Source organism: Perca flavescens, chromosome 5 (assembly GCF_004354835.1).
Source record: "Perca flavescens isolate YP-PL-M2 chromosome 5, PFLA_1.0, whole genome shotgun sequence".
Taxonomy (NCBI): domain Eukaryota; kingdom Metazoa; phylum Chordata; class Actinopteri; order Perciformes; family Percidae; genus Perca; species Perca flavescens.
Window position 1 is genome coordinate 11658519 of NC_041335.1, and position 22505 is coordinate 11681023.

General features: G+C 43.3%; 1 protein-coding gene across 1 annotated transcript; it reads right to left on the minus strand.

The window, feature by feature from the left end:
• Positions 1 to 1767: 1767 nt before the first annotated feature.
• fzd10 (frizzled class receptor 10) lies at positions 1768 to 5230 on the minus strand. Its single transcript, XM_028578107.1, has one exon. It carries the CDS (start codon positions 4276 to 4278, stop codon positions 2512 to 2514), a length of 1767 nt encoding a protein of 588 aa, XP_028433908.1. The 5' UTR covers positions 4279 to 5230; the 3' UTR covers positions 1768 to 2511.
• Positions 5231 to 22505: the final 17275 nt, after the last annotated feature.

Consider the following 22505-nt stretch of genomic DNA (forward strand, 5'->3'; position numbering starts at 1 on the left):
CATGTGCTTTTGACTGTTTAAACCGTTTGGGTTGACGCTGGAACTTGAATGCCCTCCGGGATAAAGCATTACTACACTTTTGAAACTTTATTAAACCGGAGAGGACTCTCTACCAGAGGTTTTAAACTCTCAATAATAGATTTGAAATTGAAGCACAAAAAGGCAGAAAAGGCCTTATACTCTTCTCTTTTTTACATTAATTAAATTGTACGTGGTTCTGTCTTGACATATGTGTACATGCAGGCGGTGACTTCAAGTATCCATGTTTTCATGTTGCTCTGTCAGCACTGTCAAGGCAAAAACAATTGCCATAGCTTAGAGTCAAGACTAGACTTGTGGCTCTCAGAGCACGTACCTTAAAGTTGTTGACGGCGTGAAGATCGTTTAACACACCAAACATCTCACGATACCGCACAACGTATTCAGTTTGCTCACGCTTTCAGAAAGCCGCTTCAGTCAATATGTAACTACTTCAAATCCGGGCCAGATGTGTCTTTAGAAATGTCACTATGCTTTGCTGATAAGAAGAGAAGAGATGACAGATATTTTGTATTTTTGGTTTGCAGCGATCCTCTTTTCAAAGTCAAACCCTTCAAACGGTCTAATCCTGTCCTGAATGAGAGCTGGATTATTGTATAACCCCTTCATTGATACGCAGCGACACACGCAACACAGCTAGAGAGAGAGAGAGAGAGGGAGAGAGAGAGGGGAAGAGAGGGGACTAAAAAAAGTTGTATAACCACTTCAGCTGGGGTTGAAGAACTATACAAAGGGTTATATAAGCATCCAGCATAAGGGCAGTGAGGAATCTAAAAAAAAAAAAAAAATCATTAACAGGTTATCAAAACCCTGATGTAAACCACAGCTATAACGGTGGACATTTTAGTCAAATAAACACAACGGTGAAGATGCTAATTTGTCTATGGGATGACACCAGCACTTTCCATTTTCATCTCCATGAATAATGGCTGTAATTGTGCACACTGTTTCAAGATTCAATTTTCTCTTCAAACAGTACGTAGTCCAAATGCAAAAAATAAAATAAAATAAAGCCACTGCATCAAACCTATGAATAAAATGTGATTTTATATTAAAAATTAGCTCAACTAAACCTCAAACTATATGCAAAGTTACTTTGTTGCCTGAATATAAACAGCAAACGGAAGGCCATGTACAATCCTTTAACTTCATATTTCTTTGCTTTAAGTTGTCTTTGATGCAGCCACCAGAGAGACAAACATTAATGTCCCATTGTTTCCTTATGAACATTTAAAAACTGGAATAAAGATGCTGCTATTTATGCTTTCTGTGTGTGTTGACATAAGCACAAACATGTCAAGCATGGTTACATCCTTTTTGTACAAGTGTTTTGCCAAAGCAAGAGATATACTGTGTACATCATTGTACAACATTTTTGAGCTGATCTGAACTGGTCATAACATCAATCCGTTATTACTATTGTAAAAATGTCTCTTTGTGTCACCTTTTGGTCACCTGAACAGTGCTGTCACTGTCAATTATATTTAAAGTTATTCTGAATCAGCCAAACGTATCGTTAGAACCCAGCTCTGACATACCATCACATTAACAAATGACGGTGAATGATTTAGATTTTTAGGATGTATTAAAATGACGGCTGCAAACTGAACTTTGTACAATAGCCAGAAGGCACAAGTGCTGCAATAGTAAAATTGATAAGACAACACCAGCTTTACGCGGCTGTATGAGAAGGAGAGGGAAGAACAACACAGTTGCAAAACACAATTCGGGCTTTTTACGACATTCAAAACTAGAACGTTTTATTAATTTTTCTATAAAATCTGATGTTTTTAGAAATATATACAAATGTTCCCTTGTGCTATAAAACAGCAAAGGAAAAGAAAAAGGGAAAACAAACATTTTACAACATAAACGTGTACAAATAACTTCTCAATAACGAGTGCTTGATTAATTTATGGCGTGGATTTGCCTCCCAATGGGCAGTTCGGAAGGTCTTGAGCGCTTTTAAACAGCTGCTCTCACTCCAGTTCAAACATATGTATCACACTGCCTCCATTTCCATTAAAAAGCCTCGAAGCACAACACTCATCTCCCAAACCAATTTTCTCCATTGTCTGTGGTGTCCTTTCATTGTCTGTAATCTGTCACTAACAGTACAAGTGTTTGTTTTTTTTTGCCTGTAAGGAAAACATCTATTGCACATTTTTCAAGTGACCCCGTGGCACATCCAAATGGTTTATTCCACTCTTTTTGTCTGGGGGACAATACGATTTTTTTTCTCTCTACCAAGTTCCTCAGTTGGATAAGTGAATCCAGGAGTAGCAGATTTTTTTTTCCTCTCAAACAAAGGCAGCTCTATTTGCATGAGATGGCTCAAGACACACAAAAAAACCACGTTTGCATAAATAAAACATGAACCTTGATATTTTTTTTGATGGCACTCTGATTACAAAGTCTCATTAAGTAAGGGCTTTACAAGTATGTTTTGGGTTTATACAAAAAAGAGCCAGCTCATACACATGTTGGAGGGGGCCGTGTAGGTTCATATTTAGTACTGTGCCCTTTGAGAGATGGGTGAGGTTTGATGTAAGGCCTGCTGCTGGTAAACACACTGGCAGCCTTCCTCCTCGTCCTCTTCTTCAGCTTCCTGCTGAACACGTTCTGCCATGACTGCAGCGTCTTTGAGGTCCAGATCCACATGCCGCTAGTGATGCCCACCACCAGCAACATGAAAATCTTCACCATGAAGATCTCAACAGCCGGGATGGAAGTCTTCATGACGCACTCGTCTGACTCCGGCCTGCTGCTGTCCACGCACTTCTGCTCCGCTGCCAGGACGCGCCAGTAGTCCATGTTGAGCCTCTCGTAGAAATAGCAGGCGATGACGCAGGTGGCCGGGACAGTGTAGAGCACGGAGAAGACCCCGATGCGAACCATCAACTTCTCGAGCTTGTCCGTGTTCTCGCCCTCTGTTTTCATTATCTTACGAATGTGGAAGAGGGCCACGAAGCCAGACAGCAGGAAGGAAGTGCCGATAATAAGGTAGCAGGAGAGAGGAATGAGCACAAAGCCCGTGAGAGCTTTGACGTCCATGCTGCCCACGTAGCAGACGCCCGTCAGCTCGTCCCCGGCCACCTTCCTCATCACCAGGATCATGATGGTCTTCACGGCCGGGATGGCCCACGCCGCCAGGTGGAAGTAGCTGCTGTTGGCCTCAATGGCCTCGTGACCCCACTTCTTCCCCGCAGCCAGGAACCATGTGAGGGTCAGGATAACCCACCAGAGGGAGCTGGCCATGCCAAAATAATACAGGATGAGAAACACAATGGTGCAGCCGGTGCTCTCCAGACCCTCCTGGATAATATACTGCACCCCATTGTCTCGGTCACAGGCTATTCTGTCAGCTCCCACAAAAAGTCTGATGAGGTAGCCCACCGAGTAAACACAGTAGGACATGGAGAGGAAAATGATCGGCCTCTCGGGGTATTTGAACCGCTGCGGGTCTATGAGGAAAGTGAGCACGGTGAAGGCGCTGGAGACAAAGCAGAGGATGGACCAGATGGCTGTCCACACCAGAGAGAACTGCTTGTCTCCCTGACTCCAGTACACGTCCACTTTGGGGTAGCATTTTGGGGCACAGGACTCACTTTTCTCCACAAAGTGAAACTTGCCAGGATTGCTGCACGTCTGCCTGCTGCTGCCGCTGTCCTTAGGATGCAGGTCCTGTCCGTTTAGGGGCCGCTGGGGCCTGAAATCTGGAGGCTGGGTGTGGGAGACTTTAGGAGGCTCGTCTGAGCCGTTGTTGGGCGCCTCCATGCACAGGTTGTTTGGGTCGTTTTTGGTCGGCAGCCGGGAGCAGTCCAGAGAGTCCGGCCAGGGGAAGTTAAATTGTTCCAAGATGGGAGAGCATTTCAGCTTGACCTGCTCACACATGACCCTACACGCTGGGATGGGGTTGGACACCTGCTCCGTGCACATGGGAGCGTACAGTGAACACAGGAAAAATTTGAGGTGACTGTGGCACCCAAACTGTATCAGCGTGGCGAACTCCTGCAGCTTTATCGCTGCCTCCTTTTGGTCATCGTGGCCCATAAGATTTGGCATGCGTGTCATATTGTAGCCAATGTCCTTACACTGGGGGATGCTGATGTGCTGACATCTCCCCTCTCCGGACCAGTCGGGGTCTACTGAGCTAATGGCGGAACCCCCACCACTCCACAGGACCAGCAGCACATAGATGAGGCTCGGTTTAACAGTTGAACGCATTCTCCCTTTCATGATTTAAAGAAGAAAAAAAAACTAAACGGGCCAAATGTTTCACCGCTACCACAACACACGTTTTTTTTTTTTTTCTCATTCAAAAAGTCAGTGATGAAACCGGGCTGGTGTTTGTGCGTCAGATCAATATGGAGGGGGAAAAAAACAACAACAAAAAACAACAAAAACTTACAGAACTATCTGCTGCAAGACCATCGTTTCCTCATTTTAGGCTCGCAGAGTTTAATAAAAACATAAACTCCGCAGTGGTCCGAACACGTTTTCTCGCTGGAAGTCGGGTGCGTTCAGGTCCATGCTTTCAAGCCTTCTCAGTTTGTAGCTGTTAAGTGTTGGAGCTACTTTCAGCCTCTCTCTATCTCTCTCTCTCTCTCTCTTGCACCGTGCAGTTCAGTCTACTGGGAGTAAAAGAGAGCGCTAATGTGTTCCGATTCTTTCCAAAAACTCTCACTCATCCGTCCCCACGTTTCATGTCACTTTCTTTTTTTGTTGTTCCAACCCCGCAGACTCTGTCTATGCAGCGGAGCGATTTCAGTCCTTGTGCGACAACTTGGGAAACGCAACAAAATGAATTGTCCTCCTGTTTTATTTTTGTTTTTTTTATGGCTGCGGGAGTGGCTGCTCACAAGGCACCTGAAACAACGAATCAGTCAGCAAAATAAGTCAAATAAATATCCTCGGTCCCAAGAAATTGCAGGATTTTTGCTCCTCCCGTCAGCAGGCGGTTGATGCGTTTGGTGGCAGCGCTCGTCTGAGAGCTGGTCGGAGCCTCCGTCCCGGTCTAACCTGCCAAAAGATCCGCCTTCAAAGACAGCTGCTTTGCATAAGAAAGATGACACTGACACGCGGATTATTTTCAAATCGTGCGGAACAGCTTGTTCATTACAGTAGTTTCAAAGGGCTCGCAGCAAACTTCCCTTCTCTCTGTTTGTTTGTGTTCAACCGCAAACTTCAACTTTTGGTACAACAGGACGCATTTTTTTTTTTTTTTTTTAATGAGAATCCCCAAAATGTTGCGTAATACGGCTCACAGGCGCACCAAAACCAGAGCTTTGGTTACAACTGATTTTAACGGTCTGCATATGTGATGTGACTTCCGGGCAAGTTTAGAAAAACAAACAAACATATTTTTTTCCCTCTTCCTTTGCTTTCCCTTGTGAAATAAGTTTTAGAATGCATCCCACCTCCCCTAAAATAGCATGTAGGCTATAGCACACAGCAACACATTCAGTTTTTACTGCTGCAATCTGCAGTTGCACAACATTTTCTATATATTTAGTTTATTTGATCATAATCCAGATGTTTACTTTAACTAAGGAAATGCTTTAAACAATGAGATAATCCATAAGAAAACTAATTTCATAGTGTCCCTTCTGCACAGGAAGACATTACTAAACATACATGGGTCTAAGAACAGAGATGATGCTGTTCGACATAAAGTAATGATATATCTGTGTGTGTGTGTGTGTGTGTGTGTGAATGATGAGTTTTGCTTCTTGTGTGTTTGTGTAGCCTGTTCTCTTTCCATGTTCCATGGTGGAGAGGAGGCCGTGTGACTCAGGCTCCAGCTGTTTGGCAACACCTGGAAGCTGCTCGACATCCTCCTGGACCCATCTTATTCATACTGTATATTATGTACACACTGCGTATCATTTTGTCATATGGATACGTCTGTATTGTAATTGTATTAAATTGGTCTATTCTGTACACATGTCATATTTTGCATGCCTGTCCGTCTTGTCCCACCTCAGTTGCTCTTTCTGAGGTTTCTTCCATTTAGTTTTCCCTTTAAAGGTTTTTGGGGGGAGTTTTTTTACTTATCTGAAGTGAGGGTCGAAAAGGAAAGAGGATGTCATGTGCTGTATAGATTGTAAAGCCACCTGAGGTAAATTTGACATTTGTTACATTGGGCTATATAAATAGTATTGACTTGATCTGATACCACAATAAGTAACAGAAATGTAAAAATTGCACACAAAATGAAAAAGTACAGGAATATTAATAGCTTATTATTCTTAAAGTATAAAAAGTATAGTATTATGCAGAATTCCACCCTTCAGAGTATTACATTATGCTATGTTGTGTTATTGGAATTCTGTTTCTTGCGTTAACATGTAAGCAGCATTTTCATGTTGCAGCTGGTCAAGTCGAGGTGGAGCTGATTCATATTTCTTTTTTTCAATAGTTTACTCTATAAAAATGCGCCATGTTTTATTTGTTGATACATGTTTTGTATGTAAAATCTGAACTGGCAAAGGGACCTGTATCAGCCATCAAATAAATGCAGTGGGCTAAAGAGTAAAATCCCCCCCCATGAAATATAGTTCAAGTACAAAGTAGCACAAAATGGAAATATTCACGTAAAGTACAGTACTTGAGTAAATGTAGTTACTTTGACATCTCCCTGTATACTGACTGGATTCACCCATAGGGCTTTTTTGGTGATGAAAAACTGAAAAATAATGATCAGAGAACCATAGTCTTCAATATCATGCAGACAAAATGAATGCTGATCAGTTTAAGATGACAGTGATTGCGTGCATGACTTAAGTATGTTGTAGGGCGGATTTCCCCTTTACATAATAATATATTTACATACATAACAAAAAGAAGAAAAGATAATGGATATAAAAAGTAAAAAAAAAAATAATAATGACTATATTCTGTTGACTAAGAGAGAGTTGGCTGTCTGTATGAAATCATTCTTGAACGCACCAGGAACCACTCGTTGAGAAAGCATCTAAAAAGCTGTTGATTAAAGCACATCCCATTTTAGGATCCGTTTAGAATTTAGTTCAGTGTGATCTGACCAATGTTCAATAACACCTTGCAGTCATATCCTGTCATTTTCAATAAAGGACGTAGTCCAGCAAATAAATAAGAAGGTGAAATTCCTTTTACAAAGCCTCAAGTGTTGACATTGTTCTATTGTCAAGCCCAGAGAAGCTTGCATTAGTAGCTCAGATACTGCTTAGCCTCTCTCACAGTGACATCTGTATGCGCACCAGATGTGGACAATTTTAGTACTTTCACCATTTTTCCGGGATGTTTATTTCTTTAGTTGTGTCACACTTTGAGAGCCATACATGAACTGTCACAACAGTCTACAATGTCTTACTTTTTTGGACCATATGACTGATTTTGAATCAGCTCTGAGTGACATCACAAATGCAACCTCAAATGCAACCGTATTTACATATTTATTTTACAATTTTACAATTCCTTTAATAGGAATTTTCAATCTCTTTACATGCAATCTGTAAACCCTTTATTATAATCCCTGATTCTAATAAGAGACTCTCACTCCAAAGTGGATGTCTAGCTGGCCTTACAGACACATTACAGTAAAAAGCTGTTTCATTCTTCACATCTTAATAAGCTCAAGTGTCTGTGGCACTGTGCCGCAGAGAATATTTTCGGGTGTGATTTACCATGTTGTGTAAGCTTGGTGATGAAACCTTCTCAGAGGAAGATGTTTTTAATTAATAAAATGAAGTCATTAATGATATTACTCAACAGCATTCATAAAGCAATGGGTCCAATCAGTGATGATTGTTCTCCCGCTGAGAAGAAAGGCACAAACAAACTGCCACCGTTGGTTGAACCGGGAAAATTCACTTCAGCTTCCCCTCGAGAAAACTTTATTTTGAGCTCATTTGTTATGATTGCGCAGTGAATCAGTGGTTACTAATAAAGTGGAGGTGTTTTTTTTTGCATTTTCACCAAGCGCTGCTTTCGTGAAGCGACTGGTGAAATGACCGTCTCCCCATGAGTATGGATGTATTACACTTACTATATACTGTATGCGTTAGCCCTGTCCAGCAGATATCCTGTCTCTTGCGTGGGATAGGCTCCAGCCCCCTGTGACCCTGGACAGGATAAGTGCTTTAGAAAATGAATGAATGGATGTGCTTTTATTAGCCTGTTAAAGCGAAACATTTCCTGTAGAGAGCCGGGCCTGCATAAGACACAGCACCAAAGTCACAGTGTGTCATAAAATAAACCGCATACAACGCATCGACACATAGACCGCTGCAATAAACGGCGCACGTAAACCCTGATGGTGCATTGTTGTTACAGTGAGTAACAACAATGCACCTCCATCTTGGTTTTATATTGCGTCGGTCTGTTCGTGGAGGAGCTGGGTGGCGTGACAGAAGAACAGGTTATGAGGCCTTTTACCTTTTTTTTTATGTGTGTGAGATCCTCCAGACCTCACTCACATTACCTTGTAAAAAGTTTGTGGCGGTAAGATTTTGGCCGTGGTCTTCATCGGGGGGTGAAATACTGATCACAAGTAAACAGGGAGGCTTTTAGTAAGTTTTTACAAGAGTCACAAAAGTGCTTTTGGAAGTATTTCAGAAATGTGTTTGGACAAGATGAGAAACCTGGCACCAGCGTGCCTAAATGGTTTAAGCACAGGCATATCTCAGTGGTGGCATTTCAGCTGTTAGCGCTCAGTGTGTGGAGCAGAAGCATAAATATAGGGTATGAGTACACTTATGAACACAATACCCTCCTCCTATGCAGCACATATGCTTCTCAGATTCTACGTATCCAGCTGTTAACGTTTGAAGGGGCTTGGTCCGACAAAATATCTCACATTCATCACTTTATTTCAAAATGGCAAATGCTAATATGTTCAGTTTGTAAGCAATGCTCTTAGCTGCCACGCTTACATTTTCCTGACGCACACCATACTTTTAACCCGGCAGTAATTTTGTGTTGTGTTAAAATCTGTTCAGTGGCAAATTCAGAATGATATGCAAAGCATTTTTCTTTGTCAAAAAAAAAAAAAAAAAAAAAAAAAAAAAAAAGCCCAGATGTAGTAGCAGGCTGCATGTGACATATTCTGACCCCTCACAAAGACAAGGGCAACAGCTGACATGCGTGCTCTGTCCCTCCCTCTTCACTAGACCTTTATCATGTAGCTGATGTGTAGAGGAAGAACAAAAATACACAAAAATGTGTAGGAGAAGAACAAAAAGACATGACCGCTTTAATGTGAAGCAGAATAATGTTAATAGCAATGTGTTTCCAGAGCCAGGGCCAGTTCTGCTCTCCATTGACTGATCGTTCAGCTTTTAGGAAACCCTGTCTGGCATATTTCAAAGCAAATATCTGCCCTTATTATCGCTGTCTTTGGTGTAATGAAGCCGACGAGATAATACTGTCACACAGTCTAATAAGAAGACACAGTCTACTGGTTTGTTGTAATTCATCGCCTTTGTTCTGTTCTCGCTCCTGTCTTTTCCTCCTGCCTCCCACTCCTTCATGATTGTTTTGGTCATGATGATATGTCTTTGAAAATGAGAAGAAAAGGGGAGGAATCAGGCCTGTTCAGTCTTTAGCATCTGTAGCCTCAGCAGCTACTGTCTCTTTTATAATTTTTTTTCTCTCTCTGTCTACCACCCCCTGTTTCATATACAGCCCCCTTCTATAGCTCATTCCTACTCACACAAGTGCATAACACACACACACACACACACACACACACACACACACACACACACACACACACACATATACTCTCACTCTCACACACACAGCAACTTTATCTCATCTTTGCAACCCCAACAATACGATGAAGAAAAAGCAGCGCAGCTCCATCTCTGAGAAATCAGCAACTGTGAGATAATTCTGTAACTAATAAAGTGAAAGGAGGTGGGGGAGGGAGGGGTGGTGGTGGTGGTGGGGGTGCTCTTTGATGGCTGAAGCTGAAAAGATATTTTATTTTTTTGTGTGTGGGATTTGCGATGTGTGATTCTATGGTGCGAGCTGGCTCCCCTGCTGCTCGGCTCTGGCTGGAAGCTGGCCCCCCTCTGGCTAATGTTATGGAGAATCGGAGGAATTTTATGGCTGTCTTTTCCCTCAGCCGCCTTTTTTCTTTTGTTCCCCTTTGAAGAATGACTTTAGACATTTTATTTACATATTTAAGCATGGATGAAAGAAATGAAGGGGTGAGGAAGCAAACCTCCTTGGGATCTTTAGGGAATTTTGATCAGTAAAAATGAGTTGAAGCTAATACATTTTTCTCTGCGTAGCCCGAAATGAGATTGTTATCAAACACGCCACTGTGATGGTTACATTTCTGAAATTGACGGCATCGGTTCTTTGAGGGGAAAAACATGATCTGCTTACACCAACTCCGTATCAGTAAGAGTAATCATAGTTTTTTTTTCTCTCTTAATTGCTGTGGTTAGATGCCTCGCATGCTGTTCCAACATGTGAGGTATGCTATGGGAGAAATGGGGGACGTTTTAGACATGTTTGGCATTGTTGTCGGCGCTGAAAGGGCATGTTGATTAAACGTACGGGTGGGGTAGGGCTATAATCTTCTTAACCAAGGCCCTCCTCTTCTCTTTCAGAGGGCACAAAGAGAAGAAACAACACACTCGGCTGGAGGTGAGACTATTTGTCCACATGCCCTGCACATTGTCCGAGGATCCTGTTCTCCCTCCTGATCGCACGCATTCAGCGTTTAGCTCAGGATGATCCTATTTATCAACATAATCTGTTATTTTCTCTCTTATTGCCACTCCACATTTTGTGAAGAGGAAAAAAGAAGAAGCAAAAAGTAAACTGGGTCCTATCCCAGTTTAAAAGAAACCTGTTTCCCCCCCCCGCCTTTTTTTCTTTTTGCAACCGCAAGCAAAGATAATTGTGTTTAATATCACACACGGTATTTTTTCTGTCCCGTTTGAAATGCAGGAGCTTTAATAAGAGCGCCAGTTTTAGTAAAGGGTCAGACGTTTTGAGGAAACGCATATGAATCAAGCAATTAATTATTGAAGAGCCCTGTCAACATCAAAGCTGCAGTTTTCTTTGCTCATATGGTTTAAATGAAAGTTCAATGAAGTAACTTATTAATGAGGACTAATTTCTTTCACTCTTCTTTTCACTTTGCTGCATTAAAACCTGCTTTGTTTCACTGCCGTTATTATGGGTAGAGTCCCACCTGACCTCATTCATAGCGTCTTGTGGTTGATAAGAGGATGTCACTGCGTCGCTGTAACCTTTCAAGTGCTTATAGAGTAGATTAGTATCATTGTAAGGATGGTGGAGGACTGGGAAAGCTGTCAGCCAATCTGCAATAAACAGCGCTGTGATGAATGTTGTTTGTTATGAAGCCCAATGACATCTGGGTTGAGGCTGCTTTGACACAGCAATATTAGTTTGGTGGGGCGTTCTTACATCATACTCTTTCATGTGGAGGCCGTTTAACAGCAAAGAGAAGAGGAAGGGAGGAAGAAGTGGTGGAAGAGGAGGATAAGAGGAGGAGGAGGAGGGGGATTGCTGGAGTTCAGCGGCTTGAGACGAAGCAATGAACCAAAAACAGTTGCAGTCAAACACATTTTTTGTTTGCTTTAGAAAGTCCCATAAGACCCGGCGGAGACGTGCGAGAGCTGGTTCTGCAAAGTTCTTTTAAAACATGGCGAGCGATTAGTAGACGTTCAAGACGAAGGAGAAGGGGAAGGGGGAAAAAAAGTCCAAATTATTTTATTGCCTGGGTCGGTGAAGGACGCTGATGGCAATATTATTAGCAGAGGTCCTCGTGGGGGCACTTGAGTGTGAATTGCTAATCAGGAAGGCCTTCTTCTGGTCTAATCCCTCTTTGAGTGGCCGGCCTGGAATCAGCGCGGCTGGGGAGACTCCCCACTGCTTCTGGCTCTGGAGGTTCCATTCAATAGCACAGCCCTCCTGTTCCATTCCCACAGTCCCCTCACACTGTGCATTGCATGCATGCATGTGCACGCTCATACACGTGCGCATGCACGCGCGCACACACACACACACACACACACACATATCCTCCTCTAACCAAATTAGATTAGACCCTTCCCTTTCTCCCCAGCAAGGCACTGGTCTTTTCTCTGCCTGGTCATTTATCCTACCCTTTTGTCTCTGCTTTATAAAAGAGAAACAAATTCCCAAACAACTCCCCTCCCTAAGAATGCACCGGTTTGGAAAAGGATGAGGGAAGGGCAGACATCTTTAGCAGACTTGAGGTGATGCTATACTATCGCTAACCCTTTGGTGTGTCAGCTCTAATGATGTGTAAGGGAGAAGAGTGGTGTGGCAGAGCAGTGAGAACAACGCCAGCTGTGCATCATGTGACAGCAACACTAAGGATCTCTTTATTGTGACCCCCTTGCTAACATTGTCCAACATTTGCTCTGCTTGGCCGTAAATACTCCCTGACTAGAATAGATAAAGTGCAGTTGGCGAATTGTCTGCATGAGACGTGCACCATGTGTCTCTGAGTCCTGTAGTATTTGCTGTTTTGATTTTGTTTATCTTTATTCCTTGCAAACCAGTAATGGACACTGACGTATATATAGGCAAAATAAAGGCCTCTTTTGAAAGGGTCTTTTGTAAGAAAGCCCTAGTGGAAGTTTATTCCTCCTGGTTCAGTGTGCAGCCAAGCTATCCCAAAAGCAGCAAATTGAGATCAAAGCTAAATTAAAGCTGACTCGTTCAAAGCAAGATAAAAATGTGTGAGCCTGCAGCAATATTTTCTCTATTGATTTCCTCCTTTGCTTGCACTCCGTGGGACTGTGCTGTGCTCAGCGCCAGCGTCGGAGATTCTAAGGCTGCTGCGGGGAGAAAGGAAATGACTATCGATACAGACAGAAAAACACTGTCATAATGATCGGGGATAAATGGATTTCACACAGCGCTTGACATCTAAGCGATTGGGTAACTTTTCATTGCCGTCCAAGTCTGTTTTCACTTTGCATTAAGACACAGGGAAGAATAATGAGAACATCTAATGGCAAGCATGAGAGTGGCATAAACAGCGAGCATGGGAACGGCATTGTCTTCTTGTGCTGTTATTAGCTGTGATTCTCTGGATGGAAGCAGGCGCGTAGAGCCAAGTTTTGCCATTGTCTTCTCATCCAGTTGCACGGATCTCTTTTTTAAGGAACCACATGTGGAGTCTATCTCTCTGAAGTTTATTTAGATTTGCCAGAACATTTGAAGAGCTTCTTTCCCAGACATTTCTCTGGCCCGCTTTCTTTTTTTGCTTTTATGTTCAGCACTAAAAGAAAGAATCCGGCAAAGATGAAGTTTTCTCAGTGCTGCACAGCAGATAACTGCACATCGGAAAAATGTCAGCTTTAATTAGAGAGAGCTAGCTCCAATGTGATGTTCCAACGAACAGCAAAGAACCTGTCTTTGTTACGTTGATCTCAAATCTCGGTAATTATGGGTAATTTACAATCGCTCTGCTTGCGCTACAGGTTGCCGGCAAAGGTGTGAAGGCACGAGTGAAGGTAAAGGTGAAGGATTCAGCGCTGCGTTTGAAGTCCTGGGAGGCATTGACAAGCCTTGCAGTGAAACCTGAGCAGGTATGAAGACAAGCTGGAGCAATCAGTGTCTGCACACATTGCAGACCAAGACCATTTTTTTTTTTTTTTTTCTGATGTAATTCTCATGTTGGATCTGCGCACAGTCTTGCACATCAATCTTTATCTACAGCAGAACAATGTAGCAAAAGATGTCGGAAAGACGAGCAGAAATCCAAAATGTCTGTCAGTCGACACTGGAGCCTTCAACAACTGACAAAATGTGAACTCTTCTTTGTTTTCCGTGTCTAATGCAAGAGTGCATTTGCACATCTTTTATGCTCTCTTCACCTCTCTGTTGTGAGGTGTAACACCTGAGCGAGCTGAAAGGAACATGAATCAAGTTGAGGAAAATGTCTTTCAATCTGTTTCAGATATTGTTTCATAGCTGTAAGCAGTCTTACCTCATCTGTGAGGTTTTCTCTTCAGACAGAGGGATCACTGTATCTGTAAGCATTCCTCAGGCTCAAATATCGAAACAGCACTAAATAACCTGTCATTCTGCCTCCCCAGAACATTGGCGTTGCTGCGTGATCAAGCTTGTGGTCCATTTTTTGAGGGAAGAATTAACCCACAATGGTACAACCTATGAAGTTCAAAGGTTACACCATTGTGGGGGTGTCTTACAGACAAAAAAACAGTAAAACATGTTCTAAAAAAAATGTAGCCGTAATCTGAAAAATAAAGGGGTGCTGTTGTTTAAAAATTGCCTTGGAAATAATAGCAGCAGATAGTAGCAGTACATATTTTTTTTTCCACACAGTTAAGCCCTTGTCAAAGAGACAGCTGTTGTTAACCCAGTTATGGAATGTGCCTATGGGCTTCCCCACACACACACACACACACACACACACACACACACACACACACACACACACACACACACACACACACATACACACACTCTGAGCAAGTGCAATGGCTGTTTGACTTCTACACGTTTGGTGTTCCAGAGATGTCCCAGACATTGATATTAAACATAATACCAAGTGAATTCCATTTCACCTCAGTGCCTTCTGAGTGATCAGTGCGCTTCTACGCCCTGCTATGCCCTGCCTCGCCACGCAGTGCCCTGCCACGCCCTGCTACGTCCAGCTACGCCCTGCAGTGCCCTGCTACGCCCCGGCTACGACTGGCTACGTCATGCCATGTCCTGCTACACCCTGCTATGCCCTGAAGTGCTACGCCATGAACTACTACAACAACTACTATTTCTAGTCATAGTTCCATTATCTTTATTGTGACTCTAACTGCCACTGTTCATCATACCCCCACCGGCACCGGCAGACAACCGCACACCAAGTGTCTGGGTCTGTCCGAGGTTTCTCCCTAAAAGGAAGTTTTACTCACCACTCGAGGTTACTGTCTAAAAGGGAGTTTTTCCTCGCCACTGTCGCGCTAAATGCTTGCTCTTGTGGGAATTACTGGAATTGTTGGGTCTTTGTAAATTTGAGGGCGCTTTCACACGTGCCTCGTTTAGTTCGGTTGAATCGACCTAGAGTTCGTTTGCCCCGCTGGTGCGGTTCGTTTGGGCAGGTGAGAACGCGGCAGTCGAACTCTGGTGCGCACCAAAAGCGGACCAAACAAGTGTACCGAGACCTGCTTGAAGAGGTGACCTCGGTACGCTTTCAATCGAACTCTGGAGCGGTTTATTTGTGGTGAGAACATGATCCGTACTCGAACCGCACCAACTATACGCACTCCGCAAGTATGAGCTAATGTCTCCTGTAGTCAAATGTGTTAACCCTTTTGTTGTCCTTCGGGTCACTGGGACCCAAACAAGGATTATGTACTTCCGTTTACTTTACTCTCTAAACCCTGTTTCTTGTAAAGTAAGTAAGTAAAGTTTATTTCTAGAGCAGTAGAATAGCATTCAAACACAGTTCAAGCTGACCAAAATGCTGAACAAACACGCACTAAGGTGCTGTATTAACCCTTGTTTTGACAACACAAGGGTTAAGCAATCTGCCATGAGGCAGAGCAGCAAAGTGTAGCAACTTGCGGTGTTTCTATCACAGAAATAGACTCCGGTCAAGCTTGCCGTCCGTCACTCACATCTCCGTGGTCAAACCAGCTGCCGCCAAAATTGGAGACAGACGCCGGCAGAGCAGAGCGAAGTCTCGTTGACCAGAGCAGACGTAGTAACGTCTCTTGCGAAACAATGTCTGGTCATTTTAATGAAATGAGCTGGATTGACCACTAGACCAGAACACATGACCTTCTTCCTGTATTTACTTTCTTGCTCCCGCCCCCAGACACATCCGACCAATAAGAGGAGTGGACGTTCTTGCGTGATTTGTAATGACGCATTTTGGTAGGCTTGGATTTTTCCAGGTGTGAAACCATACCAAACCAAACCGATGGTGTCTCCGATAAGAAGCCAGGGACTAAAGCAAAGACAAAGTGCACACTGAATGTTCAAAGATGGCTGTTGTTACGATGTAGAGCCCGGTGCAGATTGGGTGTGACAGACTCAGGCCAGGTTTGAGCTCTTAAGCTCGTTAGTAAAAGCATTCGTGGACAAAAGCTTACAGCAGTTCTTTGTCTGCCTTTAAAGTCATCATTATTTCATTTAAAACAAAGTATCTCATTACAAACAATCATGGGAACCCAGTCAAGATGGGTTTTTTTTGTTAGGTGTGTTCAGACTGAAGCAAATTTTCACTGGAATCTTCGCTTGACGTCTTAGCTTAACAATCCGTACTGTGGTTGTCACTGTACCGACTTAAAGCAACAAATAAATGGATAATACGTTTTCTTGATAAGACTTAAGATGGACACTAATCTTATATCTGTCCTGTAAATATAAGACTACAGCCAGCAGCCCATTAGCTTAACTACAGAGCAAAGAGGGGGAATGGCTCCATTCAAAGGCCAGATGTCTACACCTGTTTGTTGTCGCTATGCTAAGCTAAGCCAAGCTGACTTGCTCTTAGCTATAGCTGTATATTTACCACAAAGACATAAAAGAGGTATCTTTTTATATAACTTTCTGCAAGAAAATACTGTATATAAGCGTATTTCCGAAAATGTTCCTTAAAAGCTCTAGTGCGGAACTTTTAAATATTATTGACCATCCGTTGCGCGATCACAGAAGGCTTGTATCACATGCGCGCGCGCGTGTGTATGTGTGTGTGGAGTGTGCCTGTCGGATCAGTATACTTTCTGCAACACTTTATACAAAAGTGTTGCATGAAGTATGTTTAAGTAAGTTTGTTTGAACCATGAACCCTTTCTTTATTTGTTTATTTGACTAAAGGTGTATTCCGACTGACCATGAAGCAGATTTTTTTCTCCGTTAATCCGACGTGATTTATTGGGTGACAACTGAGCATCTGACTGAGCTCAGAACTCTTCAGTAATATCAATTATTTTTCTGCTATCTCTGGACATTAGGGCTGTACCTGACTCAGAATTTTGTCAGTCGAGTCGGATTTAGCTGTTCTATAAAAATGTTCATACCTTTTTTTTTCCATATAGACTATCAAGCTTCACTGAACTGACAGATTTTTGAACAGGGTTTGGCGGGACGTTCAGAGTGACAGCAACATTCACGCGTGCTAACTACAACAGATCGGAAATGTGCACCAAAGATTTTTGTCCGACACTAACAAAAGCTAGAGACTAAATCATATTACTGCAATTTGCTGTGAGCTGTAAATTCGCCACTTCTAAGCAGCAGGCAGAAGATATCGTTATCTCGGAGCCTCAGACTCACCCTGGGTCCGAGTCCGCAGCTGCCTGTAGGCCAACCGGAGAGCAGCGTGAAAGCAAGGAGCACTCACTCTGTAGCTACTTCTGAAGACTGAAGAAGATGTCCCCAGAAGTGCACTGCACACTGACTGACAAAATCAAAAACAAACAAAAAAGACTACTCGACTGAGGGGTTCGATTGATGATTTGTATCTTCGTCTTTCAGGGGGGGCAGCCCTACTGTGGGCTACATTTATTCTCTAAATAAGCCTATATTTTCCCATGAGGTTGACACATTTTCAACTCACATGCGTGTCTTGGCTTCAGTTTGTGGCGCCCAGAGCCATTTCAAGTCTGTTTGCGCAATCGTGCTGCATCTAAAATTTGCTGTGTCTAGTCAGAACAACATGGAAAACCTAACTGGAACTTGACACACCTCTAAGGTTGATGCATTTTAATTGGTGCTCACGTTGTTACGTAATGGACAACATTTCACAATTGAGATGTGTTTGTGTCTGTTTGTGCAAGTTTGTAACAACCCATCTAACTTCTAAATCCCTCCTTAATCATCTAAAAGGTGTTACTACAAAAAGGACGCACTCTGTGTGAACCTCACAAGGACAGCCGCCTTTTTAATGGTTGGCATCCAATTATTATTCTTTTTCATCCTCACTACAGATGTTGAGAAGATCTGTGCTTTCATTCCTCTGACAGGAAGACCAAAAGGAGAGTCAACAAAACTTCTGTGTCTTAAGTGCCGTTCTTGAGTGTTCAGGGTGAGCGCAGTGTTAGCTGTCTGTCTCTAAACAGGGTGACAGAGGACGGCCCACTGTAGTGCAAACAGGTCAGCAGGAGTGAAAGAGGACACCGGCATCGACTGGCCCACTGTCCTCTGGGAGCTGACACAACCTTGTTGGTGCCCTCCCCCACCCACCCTCAAACCCCCCCAGCTCTTCTCCCTGGTGACGACTGGCACCCTTGTCCCCTATCCTCTAGCCGTAAAGAATAGGACATGCTGTCACCACCATGACCCTCTCTGTCTGGACAGACAAGTGTAGCCTCTCTACGTATCTGTGTCCGTTTCTCCCTCACTCTCTCACCTCCTCTCCCTCTGTGGTTTTGACAGAGAGGCTGGTGTTTCAGGTTCAGGACGTTTCCATTAGCACCTTCTGGTGAAGCCCTTTCATCCAGCCGTCACAGCCCTTGTGATGTGACCACGGCCGGGCTGTTAACCTGCCGCTGTGACAACGTCAAAGCAGACAGGGCCGACAACACCGGGAGGAAGTTCAGCAAAGACTCGTTCAGTTTGCTCCCTCTCTAATGATTGTTTGCTCTGCTGTCTGGAGGTGTTTGTTTATGCCTGTTGACATTTGGTCATGTGTTGGTGATATCTGTCATTCCTGAGTGCAGTACAGTCCATTGTGTGAGATGTGAAGTTTGACACTGTTGTTTTAGCTCAGAAGTAAGATAACATTTATGTTTTGGCATCCTGCCACCAATTTTAATGTATCATTTTACTTTGCATACACGTTCACACGTAGTAAGGAGAGCTGAAGTCAGGCTAGCCTGTGTTCCACTAGCTTCTGTCAGTCATTTCAATCTCTCATGCAGCATTTCTTTCATCAGTCTTCATCAGAAAAGTTAAATTAGCGTCTACTATCGCAACTGCCATTAGTTAAACCTTCCTTATTTTAAAGCAACATTGTATAACTATTTTCCCTTAAAATAACAGCTTCAAAATCATTTTGATGCCACACACTTGTAATAGGAAGAATGGTGCCTCCGTCATTCTGCACGCCCCGATTGCCTGTTCTTGCAGAAGTACACTTTAGGCCGGTTACACACTGCCGGCGTGGCATGAGCGTGGCGTTTCTGTTGCGTGTCAGCTGCGTGGATTTTTCTATGTCTTTACACACCAGAAACGTGTCTGATGAATAAAATGAAATACCATGTTAAACATCAATATATACTGATCTGATTACAGCAAAGACAACGTCGGCAGTATTGACAGCAAAATAGGCTACAGAATATTTCTATTGACAGGTACAATATTAGAAAATCTGATTTTTTTTTAAATTACATTTATATATCTGCATTTATATCAAAACATAGAGACTTTCAAACATCAACATGTCATTTATTAATATGTATTTGTGTCTAAATGACATAAAACAAATAAACATATTTTCCTATTCTATTTTGCCTGGAAACGCTTCCAACACGCTCACGTCTTGTGTGAAAAATAGGCGTCGGTTCTATTTCTAGCAGGCACGCGTCTCATGCCGGCAGTGTGCAAGCTCTAACCTGTTAACATGGGAGCCGAAATATAAACGGACACGCCACGCGGCTGACACGCTCGCACAACGCTTCCAGTGTGTAACCGGCCTTACCGCACAACCACTGATTTAGGTGAAACTGGATTATATCTTGTGGAGAAAATGTTTTCTGGTTTTGGTTCTGCCTCTTTTTTTAATTTAAATGTGTTTTTATTAGATAGTGCAGATAGACAGGAAAGGGGGAAGAGAGTGAGGGGATGACATGCAGCAAAGGGCTGCAGGTCGGATTCCAACTCGGGCCGCTGCCAAGGACTCTGACTACATGGGGAAGCCCCGACTCTGTAATTTACGGAGTTTCCTGATGGACAGAAAGATTTACTTGTTGCTTAAAGGAACACGGCGGCTTATTGGGACTTAAGCTTATTCACCGTAACCCCCAGAGTTAGACAAGTCCATACATACCCTCCTCATCTCTGTGCGTGTTGTAACTCTGTCTGACGCTCCCAGCGCTAGCTAAGCCTAGCACAGATCCTGGAGGTAACTGGTTCCAACTAGCCTACTGCTCCAAATAAGTGACAAAATAATGCCAACATGTTCCTGTTTACAATTTTTTTGTATAGTCACAGCGTGTACAAATAACAAGGTCACTATGCTTTTACTATATAGTAATTGTTGACTATTACTCCAACTCTGAGCGAACTCTCTGCTCCTCACCACAGGGCTTCAGGTGCTGCTAGCAAATCATTCCGCCCAAGTAGCAGAAGTAACAGTGGTTTGCCTTTCTGAGAATATAGTTCCCAGTTTGTGTACGGTTAGAAGACGGCTGTGTCTCATATGACCTTGTTATTTGTACACGCTGTGAATTTACAAATCACAACATGTAAATAGGAAAATGTTGGCGTTATTTTGTCACTTTTTCAGAGCAGTAGGCTAGATGGAGCCGGTTACCTCCAGGATCTGTGCTAGTCTTAGCTAGCGCTGGGGCCGTCAGACAGAGTTACAACACGCACGGAGATGAGGAGGGTATGTATCGACTTGTCTAACTCTGGGGGTTACGGTGTATAAGCTAAAGTCCCAATAAGTCGGCGTGTTCCTTTAAGTGGTTAGTGCGCAGGCTAACCGCTAACTGTAGCTGTATAGCCACGGCAGCATGCTGAGGGCTTGGTTGTGCTGGGGGACGCTGGCGGTTGGCGGCGCTGGTGTCTGGGGCAGGTCGCCAGACGATAGCCCATGGGTTCCGAGCATAGATTGTATAATATTAATGGACCGAGCATGTGTGAAGTCACCAGTTTGGAAGGTGGAGATCTGCTATGAGTCGTTAAGTTTGCCGTTACGGGCCATCCTGGTTGCGGATGTGACAATTTTAGACGAGAGGGAGGAGTGAGGGAGGAGCTGCTTACACTCTACGTAACGTTACACACTTTCACTGGCAATCACATCATAGCCACGCCCTAAAACCCCCCCTGCTTTATCGCCGATTTTAAAATCAACGAGATAATAACATAATTCAAAAAGTGAACATCATTCTGTGTTGCAGAAGACTTAAAACTAGCGATTGAGACCATAAACTCATTATGAAAATGTTTACTGAGGTAATGAATCAAGTGAGAAGTGGGTCACTTTCTCATAGACCTCCTTTTGCAACCGCACGTGTCGCCCCCTGCTGGAATTCAGATAGAATGCAGGTTTAAGGCACTTCCACATTTGCAGCACTTCGGCGAACCGGATGCTTTGTCCATTAATATTATACAGTCGATGGTTCCGAGATTGCATTATGGCCAATGGGTTCTGGCTCTGTTTACATGTGTGCAACCAAAGGCCGATCAAAAACGATACTACTCGGACTACAAACGGAAACCAGAACACTTCCGGTACCAAAATCTTGTCCTGTTGCCTACAGATTCTGCTTTCATATGCAAATATCAGTTTATAGAGATTACAGTAGAAATGGATTAGCTGTCTTAAGCCTGGCCTCTGCAGGGTAATGTGGGCTTCAACCAGTCATTTGTTCCTTGCCAGACATTTTATCTCTCCTCATTGGCATCCAATAAGTCAAACCATTAAAATGATTAATCAAGATCTCACTGAATACCAAGGGACATACTTCAATTGATGGGGCAAACAATTAATGGCATCCTGTTTATTTGAAGTGATTATACTGGGTTTGTTCCCATCTGTCTCGTGGGAGGAAGTGGCGTCCCTGGTGCAGATGCTGTTTGTCAGAAGTCAGAACGGTGGAGCAGCGAGCCAGCGTGCAACAGAGGAGATTCAAGCAAACTGAAATATAACAATGGCTCTTCCAAACCTGTATCCTATTTCATAGGGAACAATGCCTAGTTTGTGGCACTTTTCCATACACATAAAAGGCAAGCCATGCTTCTACAGCCGCACACTGTACGCATTTTTGTGATATTTTGGTTCAGTGTGTTTTGAAGTGTGTTAGGGGAAAGACAAGCCTCTGCATAGCATCAAATTCTTTACTCACTTTAAAGGATTTGTGATGCGGATATAATCATTTAGTTCCAGACTGTGTTTTAATGCGTATACGTACCGTGTATTTATGATTGGCTGCTGCACCTCAGGCCTCTGTCTCATAGGCCCAGGACTGTTTGAGAAGCAGCTGCAGTACATTTCTTTAGTTCTTTCTTATTCCAAAATTGTTGCAGTTCACACCTACAGCTGTTTTAGTTATACAGTATATATGATTATATAACTCCGTGTTGTCTTTGACAATTCTATCCTCAGGCAGGCCCCGAAGATAATTCCAGACCCCACCCATGTCCTCCACAATGAGTACCAGCTTCTCCCTTCAGGCAGACGCTTCAAAGCCCCCCCGGAGCAGACTCATCGGCTTTAAGAACTCATTTGTCCCCCTGTCCATCAAAGCCCTGAATGGCAAGCCAGCCTAACC

Coding starts and splice junctions, on each gene's coding strand:
- fzd10 (XM_028578107.1), bottom strand. CDS start 4,278: ATGAAAGGGAGAATGCGTTCAACTGTTAAACCGAGCCTCATCTATGTG.